The sequence below is a fragment of the Limanda limanda genome, chromosome 16, assembly GCF_963576545.1.
Source record: "Limanda limanda chromosome 16, fLimLim1.1, whole genome shotgun sequence".
Taxonomy (NCBI): Eukaryota; Metazoa; Chordata; class Actinopteri; order Pleuronectiformes; family Pleuronectidae; genus Limanda; species Limanda limanda.
The window spans coordinates 11,612,322-11,626,210 of NC_083651.1; the positions used below are offsets into that span (position 1 = coordinate 11,612,322).

A 13,889-nucleotide genomic window follows, 5' to 3' on the forward strand; every position below is an offset into this window, starting at 1 on the left:
GGGTCCGGTTTCAGTGGCAGTGGGAGAACCTGACAAACAGGTCATTTGGCACCGCCTTCGAATCCTGAAGCGTATAAAGGATCACCCGTCTTCCCACAAAATTGAAAAGAACACGCAAGACATTCAAGGAAACAGATCACGAAGAGCGGAAACTGAAGAACCGTGCCCGTCGACAAGCGCAGCTCTCCTGATTCACCGGACAGCCAATCCCCGCAGAGGCTTCCCAGACGCTCCTCTAAGCCGATCAGCTCAGATTTAAAGCAGGGCACTCACACAGGAGCAATAACAAGACAGGAGACGCTGATCCTCTATTTCACTTCTGTGGCTGAGTCGGAGAAAAGAAGCGTCGCCAAGATGATGATGATGCAGCAGCTGTCAGAGACGAACATCCAGAAGAACTCCCTCTTCACCGCCATGAACCGCTTCCTCGGCGCCGTGAACAACATGGACCAGACCGTCATGGTCCCCAGTCTGCTGCGGGACGTCCCGCTGGACGAGGACCGGGAGCTGAGCGCCATGAAGGCGGACCTGGACGAGGGGGACATGTACGGCTACTACCAGCTGCTCAAGTCCATCCGCACGGACATGGAGTGGGGCGTCCGGTGCGCCACGGCCAGCGAGAGGCGAGAGGAGTCCATGAAGCTCAGCCGCATGAACTCCACCACGTCCACCTACTCCTCCATCTCCTCCGAATCATCATCGTCGTCGTACGAGGAGGAGGAAGAAGAGGAGGAGGACGAGGACCTGGAGAAGCAGTTCCAGTACCACCTCACCGGGCTGCAGGGGGTCCTGTCCAAGCTCACACAGCAGGCCGACTCCCTCACCAAGCGCTACAAGAAGGAGATTGGCATCGGAGGATGCGGCCAGTAATAGAAACTGAGTGAAAACCTCTTTTTAAAATTCATGGCTGACTTTTCAATAGGCCTTATTACTGCTGCCATGGCTTCTAATTACATGTACTGACAAATAGAAACGACTGGTAGAGAACGGGGGCAGTTTATTCCTCTCTACCAGCCCACATGGTGTTGGTCTGCTCTGTGGTATATGAACTGTCGATGTGTTGATCTTGAAGAAAGCATCATGTGTACTCAACACCAAACCCCTTACGTATTGCACTCTGCGTGTTGTGCACATGATGCCTTTCAGTTCTTGTGATACGCGGATGAAACACATATTTAAACCTTTTTTATTTAATGTATTATTTATTACCTTACACTGGAGTCATGTTTAAGAGGCAGATGTCATTTGAAAGTTGGAGGACCATTCATGTTAGCCACCCCTCTATCTCTCTCCCACTCTCTCTCTGTGTGGGTGTAGTGAGGGGATACCGACATAAGACTCAGCTTCCTCCACTGTGAAGCTGATGATGTCAGTGTGTTCACATGTATTTGTGCTTCTCCAAATTGAATGCATCTGTTTCTTTAAATTGTATTTCGCATGGAAGGAGGCATATGCTTACGCTACTGCAGCTGCCTGTGATCTCCCACTGTCCTACATGGTCGATGAACTGGAATCAACTGATAATTCTTTTAGCACAAAGAATAATGAAGAGTTTCCATGAGATGAAATGTTGTTATTGTCATTTATGTTGTCATTACTGAGGTATTACCGGATATGTCCATCTGTCGGAGTGAGTGAACGATTTTTGTATGCACCTTCTGCGCCAATTTTGTACTGAAAAATATAAGTTTTTACAAAATAAAACTTTTATTTAAACATACTTTGTTTGTTGTGTGCGGTTGTTTTTCATGGATTCAAAAAATGGGAGTAAACATCACAAAAACAAAGACCAAAACCACATTTACATCACAGGCTTATGCTTGCAGGGTTATTCAAGGGTGCACCTGCCATTTAACATTTTTTCTACCTCCAACCCCAAATTCATGCTAGACAAACACCATCTTTAAATATTGTTAGGTTTCTTTACATAAAGTCTTCACATTCTTTTTTTTAATACATATAATTAAGATAACTTTACAATAACTATAAGGGGCAATTCGTGGGTTCAGTATCTTGCCTAAGGACACTTCGTCATGCAGATGGGAAAGACTGAGATCCATGACGTGCTGGTTTGGGGACGGCCGCTCTACCACTGAGCCACAGTCACCCTATTTCTAACTTGCCCCTTAGCAAAGCGGATATCACTGCCAAGGCCAAACAACCTTAAATAGGACCGATTTTTTACCATATAATTACATTATTTCTTGAGATATAATGTCTCACAATGACTAATGAAAATGAGAAACATTCCTTGGTGAGCCAGATCTCACGCCTCGTCCCATCCACCAAGTTCGGTTTATATCAGTTGTTTTAAGTCTAATCCAGCTGCAGACAAGCAAACCCAAAAACCAGACATAGCTGAAAACATAACCTTGTTGGCGGAGGTATAAAACACTGTTATATACGTTTTCTTGGAAGTTTAATAATAGAAAGAACAATCATTTCACTGCAGAAAAACAATCTGAGATGTGGCCAGCAATTCAGAGATTCACAGAGAACAAGGTTCTAAAGAATAAACTAACAAAATGTCAGACAGATCAGGACGGAAACATGATTGTCTGTATCTCTTCTCTGCCGTGTCTCTGAATCCATTGTGTAACACAGGTGATGAAAAGATTGCTGTGTAGAGACGGAACATAAACACATACAAAGAGTCTGTCACAACTGTTGCTGCAGGGCTGTTATTCTAATGCACATTTCACCTCCAGAAGCTTACTTTCAGGATATGATTCTTGGATTCTGTGTTGGTATTACCTCTGCAATGGAGGAGATGTTTTCACCTCCGTCCATTGGTTTGTTTGTGAACAAGATGACACAAAAACAACTGAATGGATGACTAAGAGGATTGGTGGAAGGATGCGAGAATGACTCAGCAGAGAACGCATTTCATTTTGGAGTGGATCAGGATCAGCGGTGGATCCAAGACTTTAGACATTTGTCTTTAACATTGCGAGATGTGCGATGTTTTTCGACATTGGCTCAGATTTTACAGGGAACACTTCAGGATTCAGGCATATTCAGGGGATTCATATCTATGGTTGAGCAGTTTGTTGCAGCTGGGTACTAGAAGTCAAGGGGTCTGTTGTACCTTGGTGGAGGTATTTGGTCTTCTGAGTGTCCTTGTCATTATGAGTGGTTGAACAGCATTCTGTTGAAGGCGCAAAAAGCTCATAAAAACAAAGTTGTCTTGGCTGAGGGTGAACTTCAGAGGGTGGAAGGGTTCAAGAGCCTGCGGGTGAGGAATGTTACCTGTCAGTTAAGTTTCAGAGACAATACCTTAAACCACTTGAACTTTCTTACTAAACTAAGAAAGAGAAACTGTTGAACTTGGTTATCTTTTCGATTCATTTTCATCCAGCTCCACATTATTGTATATTCTTTAGGCTGGGAATACATATGACAGTGTATATAATTGCAAGTGTGCACGGCACCCAATAATTCTGCTTTTTATTTTTGCATTTATATAGAATTTTAAAGTGAGGGCAGAGAAGGAAGACTATTTCAGTTGTGTGCATGCATGCATGTCTGGTTTTATGTAATATCTCGCCAAGTGGAAAACAGAAAATAACAGACATTCATTTTTACTGACAGTGACAGACTCAAAGGCCACCGAGGGAAATGGATGCAGCCGGAGTCTCGGTTCGACAAACGGTCCAGGTTGCTCTTTACGGGCGAAAGACGATTACAGAGGAAATAAAAATAATTTTAATGCATTTATCACAGAGATCACTTGGCCCAAGTTTATTTAAAATGTAGATTTTTTTAGATGTAGATTTTTGATTTTTTTTACAGTTTCCTTATCAGGCTAAAGCTGTTTCACAAGGTGTGTTCAAAATCAAGTCGGAGAAGAATATTTCAAGTCAAGCAAAACTTCTCAACCATCGTCAAAGCGACACACCTTCTAAATTCCTTTTTCTATCTGATTGCGACTCTTCTCAGGCAGTGCAGCCACACTGCTATTGGCATTTTGAGAAACATGCCTTGTTGTTTTCGACTTTCAAGAAGTTACTAGTTTCAAAAAACAAAACATAGAGAATAGTTTGTCTTATCAGTAACCTAAGGTGAATACCTGAGGCTATTGCTTTGTTTCAGTATCCAGTGTGTTTTGCTCATAGAAACACTGCTGCCGCCTGGATTTGTCACAAAGCCTTGTGTGTTATTGTTTCCATCGACAAGATATTATTCAAGTTGGAACACTGTGATTTTTGAAGCTTTTAAGCAGCCGATCACTGGACAATGAACTGGGGCTTTGGTATTAGTAAGAAATAAACCAATATAGGTGCAACAAATGTTTGTAAAAAAGTAGGCGTTGTTAAAATATGTATTTTTTTTAACTATTATTCATTGTACAGCAGAATGAGCGAAGTGATATTGTTATCATTCGTATGATGAGTATTTTATAGATTTAAATTTTGTATGCATGATATTTTATTATATTGTACTGAGTACAAAGAGTATTAAATGTTACAGTGAGTGGAGGTCAACACACTGTTGACCTTTAATCGGTATCATTGCCTTGATAGTTTGTGGAATTGAAAGTAGTGTCAAGTAACAATAAAGTAGCTATAATATTTCCCTCTGGTTGTAGAGGTATACAGCAGCAAAACAAAGGAATACACAAGTAACACAAAAATAAATCCAATAATAATCAAATAAAAAATATGTCCTAGTAGAATTGCTATCTGTAACACTCCTTCATATTTCATAAAATCATCAATACATCATCCGTTTGTAAAGTGTAAAGTAGTGTGAAGTAACTATAGCAACAATATTTCCCTCTCAATTTAGTTGAGTAAATAAAATGAAATGAAATAAATGATGATAAAGTATTAAGAAATATTTCACAACTTGTAAAAGCTTGTTTTTTTAATAGACAACCTCTGGATATAACTTTTTTTATACAGCCTATTTATACAACTCAAGCCTCTGACTCGCGAACGACACTTCGACTCAAACGCGCAACTGTTCTATTTTGTCCCTGCGTGCGCGCCGTAGAAACAGGAAATACAAGTGAACCTACAGCAAAACAAAAGCAAACTGATGCGAAATCATCTAAAATAGATAACTCTGACTAAAAATGGACACTGTAGATACACGGTCAACAAGTAACGATTCGCGCTGCGTATTTTTTAACACACATTCCGAAGACTATCGATGCGTAAGTAGCCAACGTCACTGTGTGCTCTGTTTTCTCATTAGCTTCGGGGCTAATTAGCTAGTTAGCTTCACAACGTGTCACTGTTAACTCCCCGCAGGGCTATTGCTGGAATTGGTCATTAGTGACTGCGCCTGACGGGTTAATACATGATCGATAGATTTAGTGATAATTAGCCATTAGCTTGTTTCCCGGGCTCATCTGTCACCATGCAGTAATCAACAGGCTCACTAGCTGTTAGCCTGTTGAATATGAGATAACGTTATGTTTTCCCTATGACACAGTAGCTTGCTGACAGCTAACCAAAACTTTAACATTAAACCAACAACCTCACGTCTTTTGAGCCACTTGTTTTCCCCACATGTGTGTTAGAAGCCTTGGTAATGTTTTGCATCCATCTTTTACATGAATTGCTTTTCCTCTTTGGATTGCATTCAATTTACAGGTGGTTTAGTCTCCATCTTTTGCATTAGTGTAAAAAGGTGATTATTAAATTGCTGAATTCTTCCCTTATGTTCCGAATAACATTGTTAGGAAACACACCGATTGGATCAATGATTGCTGAATGAAGTTTTTCAGATTAGAGTGACACAGTCCTGTTCATGTGAGGAGGAGTATATTTGCATATTAGCATCTTGAGGCTTAGTGTCATCATCCCTTCTGTGGGCTCAAATATCACAGGAGGAATGCTGCAGTAATGTTGTTTTGCTAAGGGCCCAAATATCATCTTAAGTGACAAACAATCCATCACAAGCGCAAGCAATAAATCAGTGTTTTACACTCTCCGACTCTGCTAGATACCGGTTTTGCATCTCACTTCTTGTGAAATTTAAAGATGAAATGTTCAGGCATGAATCCACCGTCCTTATTGTCCCACATGTGTTTGGAGTATCGGCCAAATAGGAATGCTCATTCATTCAAGTGAAGATTACTAAGTAAATCAAACACTTAAACTCAAATGAAGGTAAACTAGTCAGCTGATAACATCCTTTTTTCTTTGTAAATTGAGCTAAGATTTAAGTTGAGTTTCAGGATTCATGTTTATATATCTATACTGAGTTCACCAAGACCAAGATGATGAATTACTAAGTTCAATAGTCAATCTCCAAAATACTGTAAAATCTGTTAAAATTTAAAATTTATAAACCACTTCATTATGTGCAACATTTTCATATTGTGCCTGCAACTTTGAGCTTTTTAATTGTGGGGATTTGTTCTTTTTTTTAAATTTTAAATGTGAAAATGAATTGAATCTCTTTGGGTTTAGATTAATGGATGGACTAAACAAGCAATTTGATCATATTACGTCAACCTTTAAAAATTTAAATCTGGAATTATTTTCAGGAATTTCGGAAATTAAGAAGAAATTAGTAGATAATAGGTAGATTAATTGAGTTCTGTACATGCAGCCCCAATACTTAACTCATTTGAAATTGACAGTCAAATCTTCATTTACACTATAAGATGACACAAGGTGGTCATTGCTTCTTCTTTGGATCATCTTGTATTAATACTGTATATATTGCCCAAGATCAATATGATCCATTTCTGTGACATGAGGAAAAAACCTCTTCCAAAAGTCACAGAATAAACAATTCAAAAGGCAAGATCACTAATGCACTATTCATGAAAACATTTTATACCAAAGTGTGAAAAGTTAGAACCTTTTTATCACCCCCGCTGCTCCATATTGGAAACAATCAATTCAAAAGTACTTAAAACAGTCATACACTGGTTAAAGGTGGGATACTCTCTTCAGTGAGTCAGATTTTACACCAGATTTGTCCTGTTCTAGTCGGTAGATGTCCCTGATTTCTACAGACAACAGCATCTGTTCTCACAAAGTTAATTGCAGGTCACCAGACAAATCACAGGTAGCTCTTTGTTGTGACTTTGTTCTTCCTTTCATTCCTTCTTTTGTTTTACTTTTCTTTTCTCATATCCCCTCCGAGTTAAGTTGTTCGATCAGTTTCAGGTTGGATGTAGCTCTGCACAAAATATGTTGTGTGTCAGGTTCTAGCCCGGTAAACACACAGGCATGTCAGTGTATCATCATCCCTTCAGCTTTCTCATAACAGCAGTCTGTGTTATCTATGTAGAGTGTTGGAATGGGTGAAATGCATGTAGAGGTGATTCAACAACACCTCAGATGTCTGAGGTTCTACTACATTGTGAATCCTTTACATTGCAAATGCTGTCGGTTTTCCATATATGTACGCAAATCAGGAAGTATTTTTGTAATAATGCTTCCTTTAACTTCACGTGTGCTGTCAGGCACGCACACAAAAAAACCCCACAACACATCAAGAGGCAGTCCTGTCAATCATGTTATTTCTAAACTTATTTAAATAATTACACTTTCAAATTTCCACAGCTCTTGTCGGACAGAAATATCACACAGTATGTATACGTCTGTTGTTTTTATTAATAATGTGTTGTTTCTGATTTACAGGTGGTGATTTTAACAGTAAAACGAGCCACAGGCACCATCTCCTTAGCAGGATGGTAAATATTTCCTCATCGTATTTCTTTGTTTTGACATGTGTCCTTCGCTTTTATTTTACATCAGAACAAAGTATAATTTGGGGATATGTTGACATATTGTATATCTGACTAATTCTTGTCAACGATGAGTTGCATTCAATCGTTCACTGAACTCTGGACATTAGGATTGGGCGATGTTAATGTATCGTGGAAATGGTCCTTTACACTAACCCTGTGAATAAGGATAAGAGGCCGTGTCTCTGATGTGCTCTTTCAAGTCTGTTTTTAGTTTTAGCGTCTGGGGTTTGCAGTGTTTTTTTATTGGCCGCACCTTGTCCTGATAGAAATGTTTGTCCTGTAAATGAAATCTATTTTTGGTCTAGCCGGTTTATCCAAAGTGGTGAATGTAACTACAGAATGATCTGCTTAAGATTTGCATTTAAAAGCTAGTTTTCTACTGAAACTCAATGAAGTGTCTTTAACTCAGGCCCAAGGCTATCGACTACAGAATGACATTCTCCATCAGCTTAATGGAATATTAATTTTAAAAAAACTTGCAAGGGAAATTATTATCTCTGCTGGTAAACGTTTATTCATTATTGCAAAGAAATCCTCTGAGGGTTCTCATTTGTTTCAACCATCAGTTGTTATTCTGGACGTACCATCTAATAGACATTTGATAAAGTGCACGTCAACACGCTGGCTTCGATATCTTCCCGTGCAGGTTACCTTCTGGCAGAAAATCAGCCTTCACATAAAGGCTAAGCAGGTCTTTGGCAGGATTTCTGACACACGTACACGTTTCATTAGTTTCAGTCAAAACAGGCAGACTAGAGATCTTACTGCAAACTAAAGAATAGCAATAGAGTTTGTAAGGGAGCCTGAAGGTGTTAATGTCTTAGGTCTTATGATACATTTATGTGCAATAAGTAAACCAGCAGTTAACACCCTGTCCTGCTCAGATTGTTACCTCTGCTGTGGAGGTTTTCAGCCCTGTCTGTTTGTTTGTTGGTTTGTAAGCATGATTGCACAAAAAAATCTGAACTGATTTCCACGAAACTTAGTGGAAGGATGTTTTACAGGTGGGGCAAGAACCAATTAAATTTTGGTGCAGATCAAGGAATATTTTCCACTGTCTTTTTAACTTTGCAAGATCGGACGTTTTCAATTTTGTTTTACTACTTTCACAGTGAATAATTAATGAATCTTGATTGAAAAAGGCAGGCACATTCAGGGCACTGATATCTATGTGAACAATTAGGTGCAGCCTGATGGGTTTAAAGGGGACTTATGGGCCGTGGCCGAGATATCAACTCTACTGAGTGACATTCTACTGACCCCTGCAATTAACAAGAAACATTTCATTGCTGTCGTCTTTTCTCCTCAGTCTCTTCATGCTGTTTGTGATCTGGCTGCTTCGCAGATATCACTCTTTGGCTCAGGTAAAGTTGCACACTACAATGTACAGTATGTTTTCCTTCTTGTTTGAAATTTATCAAAACTTATCAAAAAAAGGAAATGTGTTAAATTAGCATTGGTAAATCTTGGTACAATTGAACCCAATTAAAATGTACAGATTGATCAGTTGTGAAGTGAATTCTGTGGTAATGACTTCCGTCCTCTGCCTTTTCCTCTGAAGAGATTTACACTAGTTTTTTTTTGTTGTTGATAATTGTCCTGTCCTACATTACATACCATACATGTCAGTGTGGGGTTGAGTGTGCACTGTGGGAACTGTGGGGCTGGTTTCTGTTTTTGAAGCCGGTCCAGCAGGTCTGTCAGGTTTAGCAGCGCCTCGCGTTATCCTCCTAATCAGAAAGTAAGTGACAGCTTAACACAGGGCTCTGATGGATCCTATTACCTTCAGACCAGGTTGAAAGCAGTGGCCTTTCCTTCCTCCTCTCTCCTCTTCCTCCTCCACCTCCTCCTCTTGCACCACACAAACCCTCTCCTTACCTCCACTCCACACAAAGGTTATCTGTCAGTCAATAGTCTTTAGCGCCCTGTGGCCCTCCCGTGCTCTTCTCCTCCTCCTCGCCCTCCATCTAAGCGCTTCCTCTGCAGCCTTGCCAGGGTCATTACTGCAGGACAGAAATTGACACAAAGCTCCGTGTGTCTCTTTATGCACCTACCACATCCACCTCTATAGTCACAGTCAAGTGGAAAAGTGACAGCTGGCATTCATAGCACATACCCTTTTAAAATTCTGAAGCAGGCAGATTATCGATTTATTCCATAAAAACCTACTGAGTTCGGTTTGTACAGAGGGAATTAAGAAGACTCTCCCCTCTGTGATATGTTCAGCGAGTTGTCACCAGGGACGTCGTATCCCAAGCTGTCAGCCACATCAGTGATCATTTGATCTGTGATTTGCCCTTCCAGCTCTGTGTGAATATAAATGCACTGGCATCCCTTTTCATGTCGTTCTCTCATTTTCTCTGTACAGAAGATGATTCTCAGCCTGACTGTCGCCGCCTTTTTCGACAGCGTAGCATATGTCATGGTGAGTTTCTCCCGTCGGTTTCAGTAATTGCGCAAATCTTCTTTTTTTTTTATTATTTGGAGGTTGGTGAAAAATGTCTCTCTGTCTGTGCTCTTCTGTCCTTCCTTCACCCAGGGCGATTCACATCCAGAGGGGTCTCTTTGTGACTTCCAGGCCTGGTGGCTAACTTACTTTGGTAAGTCCTAATTTAATTAATTACTCACTAGCAAACTTTGCACAATAGAGACGAGTACGCCAGCAAAGACATCTGCTGAGGAGCTCGTATATCACAGTGGAAAAAAAATACAGCTTTGTCGGTTGGGTTTATTGGCTTGGGAACAAAAAGCGTCTCGACACTGATTGTTCCAGCTTCGAACATCTTTCATCCAGAGCTTTTTGGAATGTAAGGTGTGGAGTTGTTTCCAGTTCATTTCAGTTTTATTTGTATGGCGCCCAAATCAACAACATACGTAATTATCAAAACACTGCAGATAGGGTTTCCACAGAAGTGGAGATAAGGGCAAGGAACTAAGGTTTTGAAATCCCCAACATTTTCATGAATCCACAGTTTTGAGTTCACCACTTTTCGTCTAGTGGATTTACATTTCATAAGGGATTAGGCTTCAATTTGGTTCGTATTTTTTTCTTTTATCAACATTCATTTTTCCACACTTCCTGATCTACATTTTGTTTTTGGCTTAGCTGTAAGGCGGGGCCTTGGTGGATGGTTTGGGCATTCAAGTTCAAATTGCATTTACTGTATGTCACCAACTCAACCTATGCGTCCTATTCAAAATAAAGGAGTGTATATTTGCTTTTGATTTGATACTGTTCACTAGCTGACGATGCTGGCAGTTAAACCTGTTCATCATTTAGGAAAATTCCCACACAACACACCCACCGTAAGGAAACCACACCCATAGTGATGGTGTAACACTTGGGAGTCAAACACTGGTGTTTACTCATTGGCAGCTCATAGGGTTGCCCTCAAACCAGATTCCTCAGTGTGTCATCACCGTCTCCTGTATGAGGAGATCATTTTCCTCCAATGACAAGACAGGACTGCAGCATTTCATTATAGTTAATCATAGTCAATTATATTGTGTTTATTTGTACTGATGAGACAGGGTTGTTTTTTTTTACATGAGAAATCCTGGTTTTATTTGCATTGCTGGCATTTACTGTAATTACAGCTCCTTTAGCCTTAATTAGCACCAAGATTCTTAGTTAAGACCGGTTGCTAATACGACACTTAACCAGGCTTGTTTTCGCCTGTGTTGCTTTTGCTCCGCAGACAGACACACAAGTGCCGAGACACACACACACACACACACACACACACACACACACACACACACACACACACACACACACACACACACACACACACACACACACACACACACACACACACACACACACACACACACACACACACACACACACACTCTCTCTCTCTCTCTCTCTCTCTCTCTCTCTCTCTCTCTCTCTCTCTCTCTCTCTCTCTCTCTCTCTCTCTCTCTCTCTCTCTGTCTCTGTCTCTGTCTCTGTCTCTCTCTCTCTCTCACACACACACACACACACACTCAGATGGGTAGAGGGTAATGGGCAGTGAGTTACTGCCGCGGGGTTTGTGCGTGTCACCTCGGTTTATCATGAGGATCCTCACGCCGAGGACAAACGGCTGTACATAAACAGTGGCTGAACAGGCACTCTGTTCTGTTGCGAGGCGTCAGGTCCAGCGGGAGCCGGAGAAGCACAGCTCTGCTTTTAACTCCGGCCAATAAAATTTTATGAAATGTGTTTGAAACGGAGGAAGACGACGGTAGCAGGGGCAGCGGCAGGACAGGTGGTGTTTTCGACTGCTTCCTGGTTATATAAGACGGCTTCGCTACCACGGTGACAGTGATTTATTGTGTTGATGACATTGACGGCCAGCCTCCTTCTTTCTTAGTCACTGAGAGCTCTTCCTAAAGGTTCCCTGAGTGTAAGAAGAGTGTGTGTGCTTTGTATATTTGTGTGTTTGTGTGTGTGTGTGTATGTGTGTGTGGGGTGGGTGTGTTGTGAAACTGAGTAAACTGAGTATGCGACTCAAAGAATCCATCATTGTGACTACCGGCCCTGCCTGTCCTGTCAACAGAAACTCTCTCTCACACACACACATACACACACTCATATACACACACACACACACACACACACACACACACACACACACACACACACACACACACACACACACTCACACACACACACAGGAAAGGGACTGAATACGAGGGCAGAAAAAGCAAAGCGATCCTTCTCCACTTTCCTCCTTGTCTCTGTAAAATACATTCATATATTTTTTGCCCCTCTGCTGACTGCACCTTCCTTTCCCTTTCTTCATTTCATCTTTTCTTCCCGGCGTCTTTACATCCTCGGATCTCCTCCACTCCGTTGGTCCCCACACACCCCCGCCTCCCGCGGCTCACTCTATTCCTCCTCTTTCCCTTCCTTTCTCTCTCTCGCCCCCACTCCGGCGCTATCTCCCTTCTGCCTTTCCACAGTTCATCATTATCTCTCTCGGAGCTCCCCCCTCTCATCCATCACCCTGAGCCACAGGTTTCCCTCATATTACTGCAGAATGGACCTTCATTTATCAAAACTTGGGCCACATGCACACACAGATACACACACACACACACACACACACACACACACACACACACACACACACACACACACACACACACGCACACCCTCACACATTGGATGCACATTTGCAGGTGCATGCTGGGTGGCGGGGGCCAGTGTTGTAATTTGACCTTGTGGTTTTTGTGTGTGTGTGTGTGTCTGCAGACTGGAGCTCCTTGGCCTGGGTTTGCCTCATCACTTTGAACCTGTACCTCAACCTGGTCCGAGAAATAAGCACCAACAGATTTGAGATGTGAGTAGGAAACTTGGCGTTTTTTCATGAATATGTTTTCTTCCCCCCCATCCTCCCCCTGATATTTAAAATGTATTATATATGCTCAATAAAATATCAGGAAAAAAATTCATCAGATACTTGGTTTAGTAACTAACTAAAAGTGGATCAAAAATTATGATAAAGACATGCACTGACAAACAATAAGACAAAAACTCGATAAGAACATAAACGCATAAAAACAGCATAAAAGAGCTGATCATTTCTTTTGAGCTAAAGTGAGATTTATTTGAAAATACTTAAAGTTATAAAAAGAAACGAACATTCACAATGTTTTAAGGATCAGTTATTAAATGACCTGCTCATTTTATTGTGTTGATCCACTGATTGACTAATTATTTAAAAATTCCCTGTAACACGTCTGCTTGCAAGTCCTCCTCCGAATGCACATTTGTCTTTTGTTTTGTTGTGGCCACTCTGTGTGTTTATGTGTGTGCATGTGTTTGGTCTGCCGGAGCATGTGTCTCCCCGCGGAGCATTGACAGCCCCCCTCCTTCCTCCCCCCCCTCCTCCTCCCTCCTCCTCCTCCTCCCCCTCCTCCTATTCTGTTCCAGCCAGCCGACGCTCTAATTGAAAAGGGAGTGGGTTTCAGCCGTTCAGAGCGAGCGAGCGAGTGTGTGTGTGTGTGTGTGTGTGTGTGTGTGTGTGTGTGTGTGTGTGTGTGTGTGTGTGTGTGTGTGTGTGTGTGTGTGTGTGTGTGTGTGTGTGTGTGTGTGTGTGTGTGTGTGTGTGTGTGTGTGTGTGTGTGTGTGTGTGTGTGTGTGTGTGTGTGTGTGTGCACCCATCTTCACGCTTTGCAGCGC

At 41.5% G+C, this 13,889-nt stretch overlaps 2 protein-coding genes across 2 annotated transcripts in view; both read left to right on the forward strand.

Annotated features, from left to right (window-relative positions):
- Positions 1–1,720, forward strand: LOC133021381 (mid1-interacting protein 1-B-like). Its single transcript, XM_061088210.1, has one exon. The coding sequence runs from the start codon at positions 355–357 to the stop codon at positions 868–870; it is 516 nt and encodes a 171-aa protein (XP_060944193.1). The 5' UTR covers positions 1–354; the 3' UTR covers positions 871–1,720.
- A 3,277-nt stretch (positions 1,721–4,997) lies between these two features.
- The window catches only part of si:dkey-100n23.5, a 53,618-nt gene continuing 44,726 nt past the window's right edge, over positions 4,998–13,889 (forward strand). The window contains exons 1-6 of the mRNA XM_061088519.1: positions 4,998–5,158; positions 7,608–7,660; positions 9,027–9,081; positions 10,086–10,142; positions 10,257–10,317; positions 12,960–13,047. Of these exons, the coding sequence (XP_060944502.1) occupies positions 5,078–5,158; positions 7,608–7,660; positions 9,027–9,081; positions 10,086–10,142; positions 10,257–10,317; positions 12,960–13,047 (395 nt within the window). The 5' untranslated portion in view covers positions 4,998–5,077. The remainder of the gene's footprint in view (positions 5,159–7,607; positions 7,661–9,026; positions 9,082–10,085; positions 10,143–10,256; positions 10,318–12,959; positions 13,048–13,889) is intronic.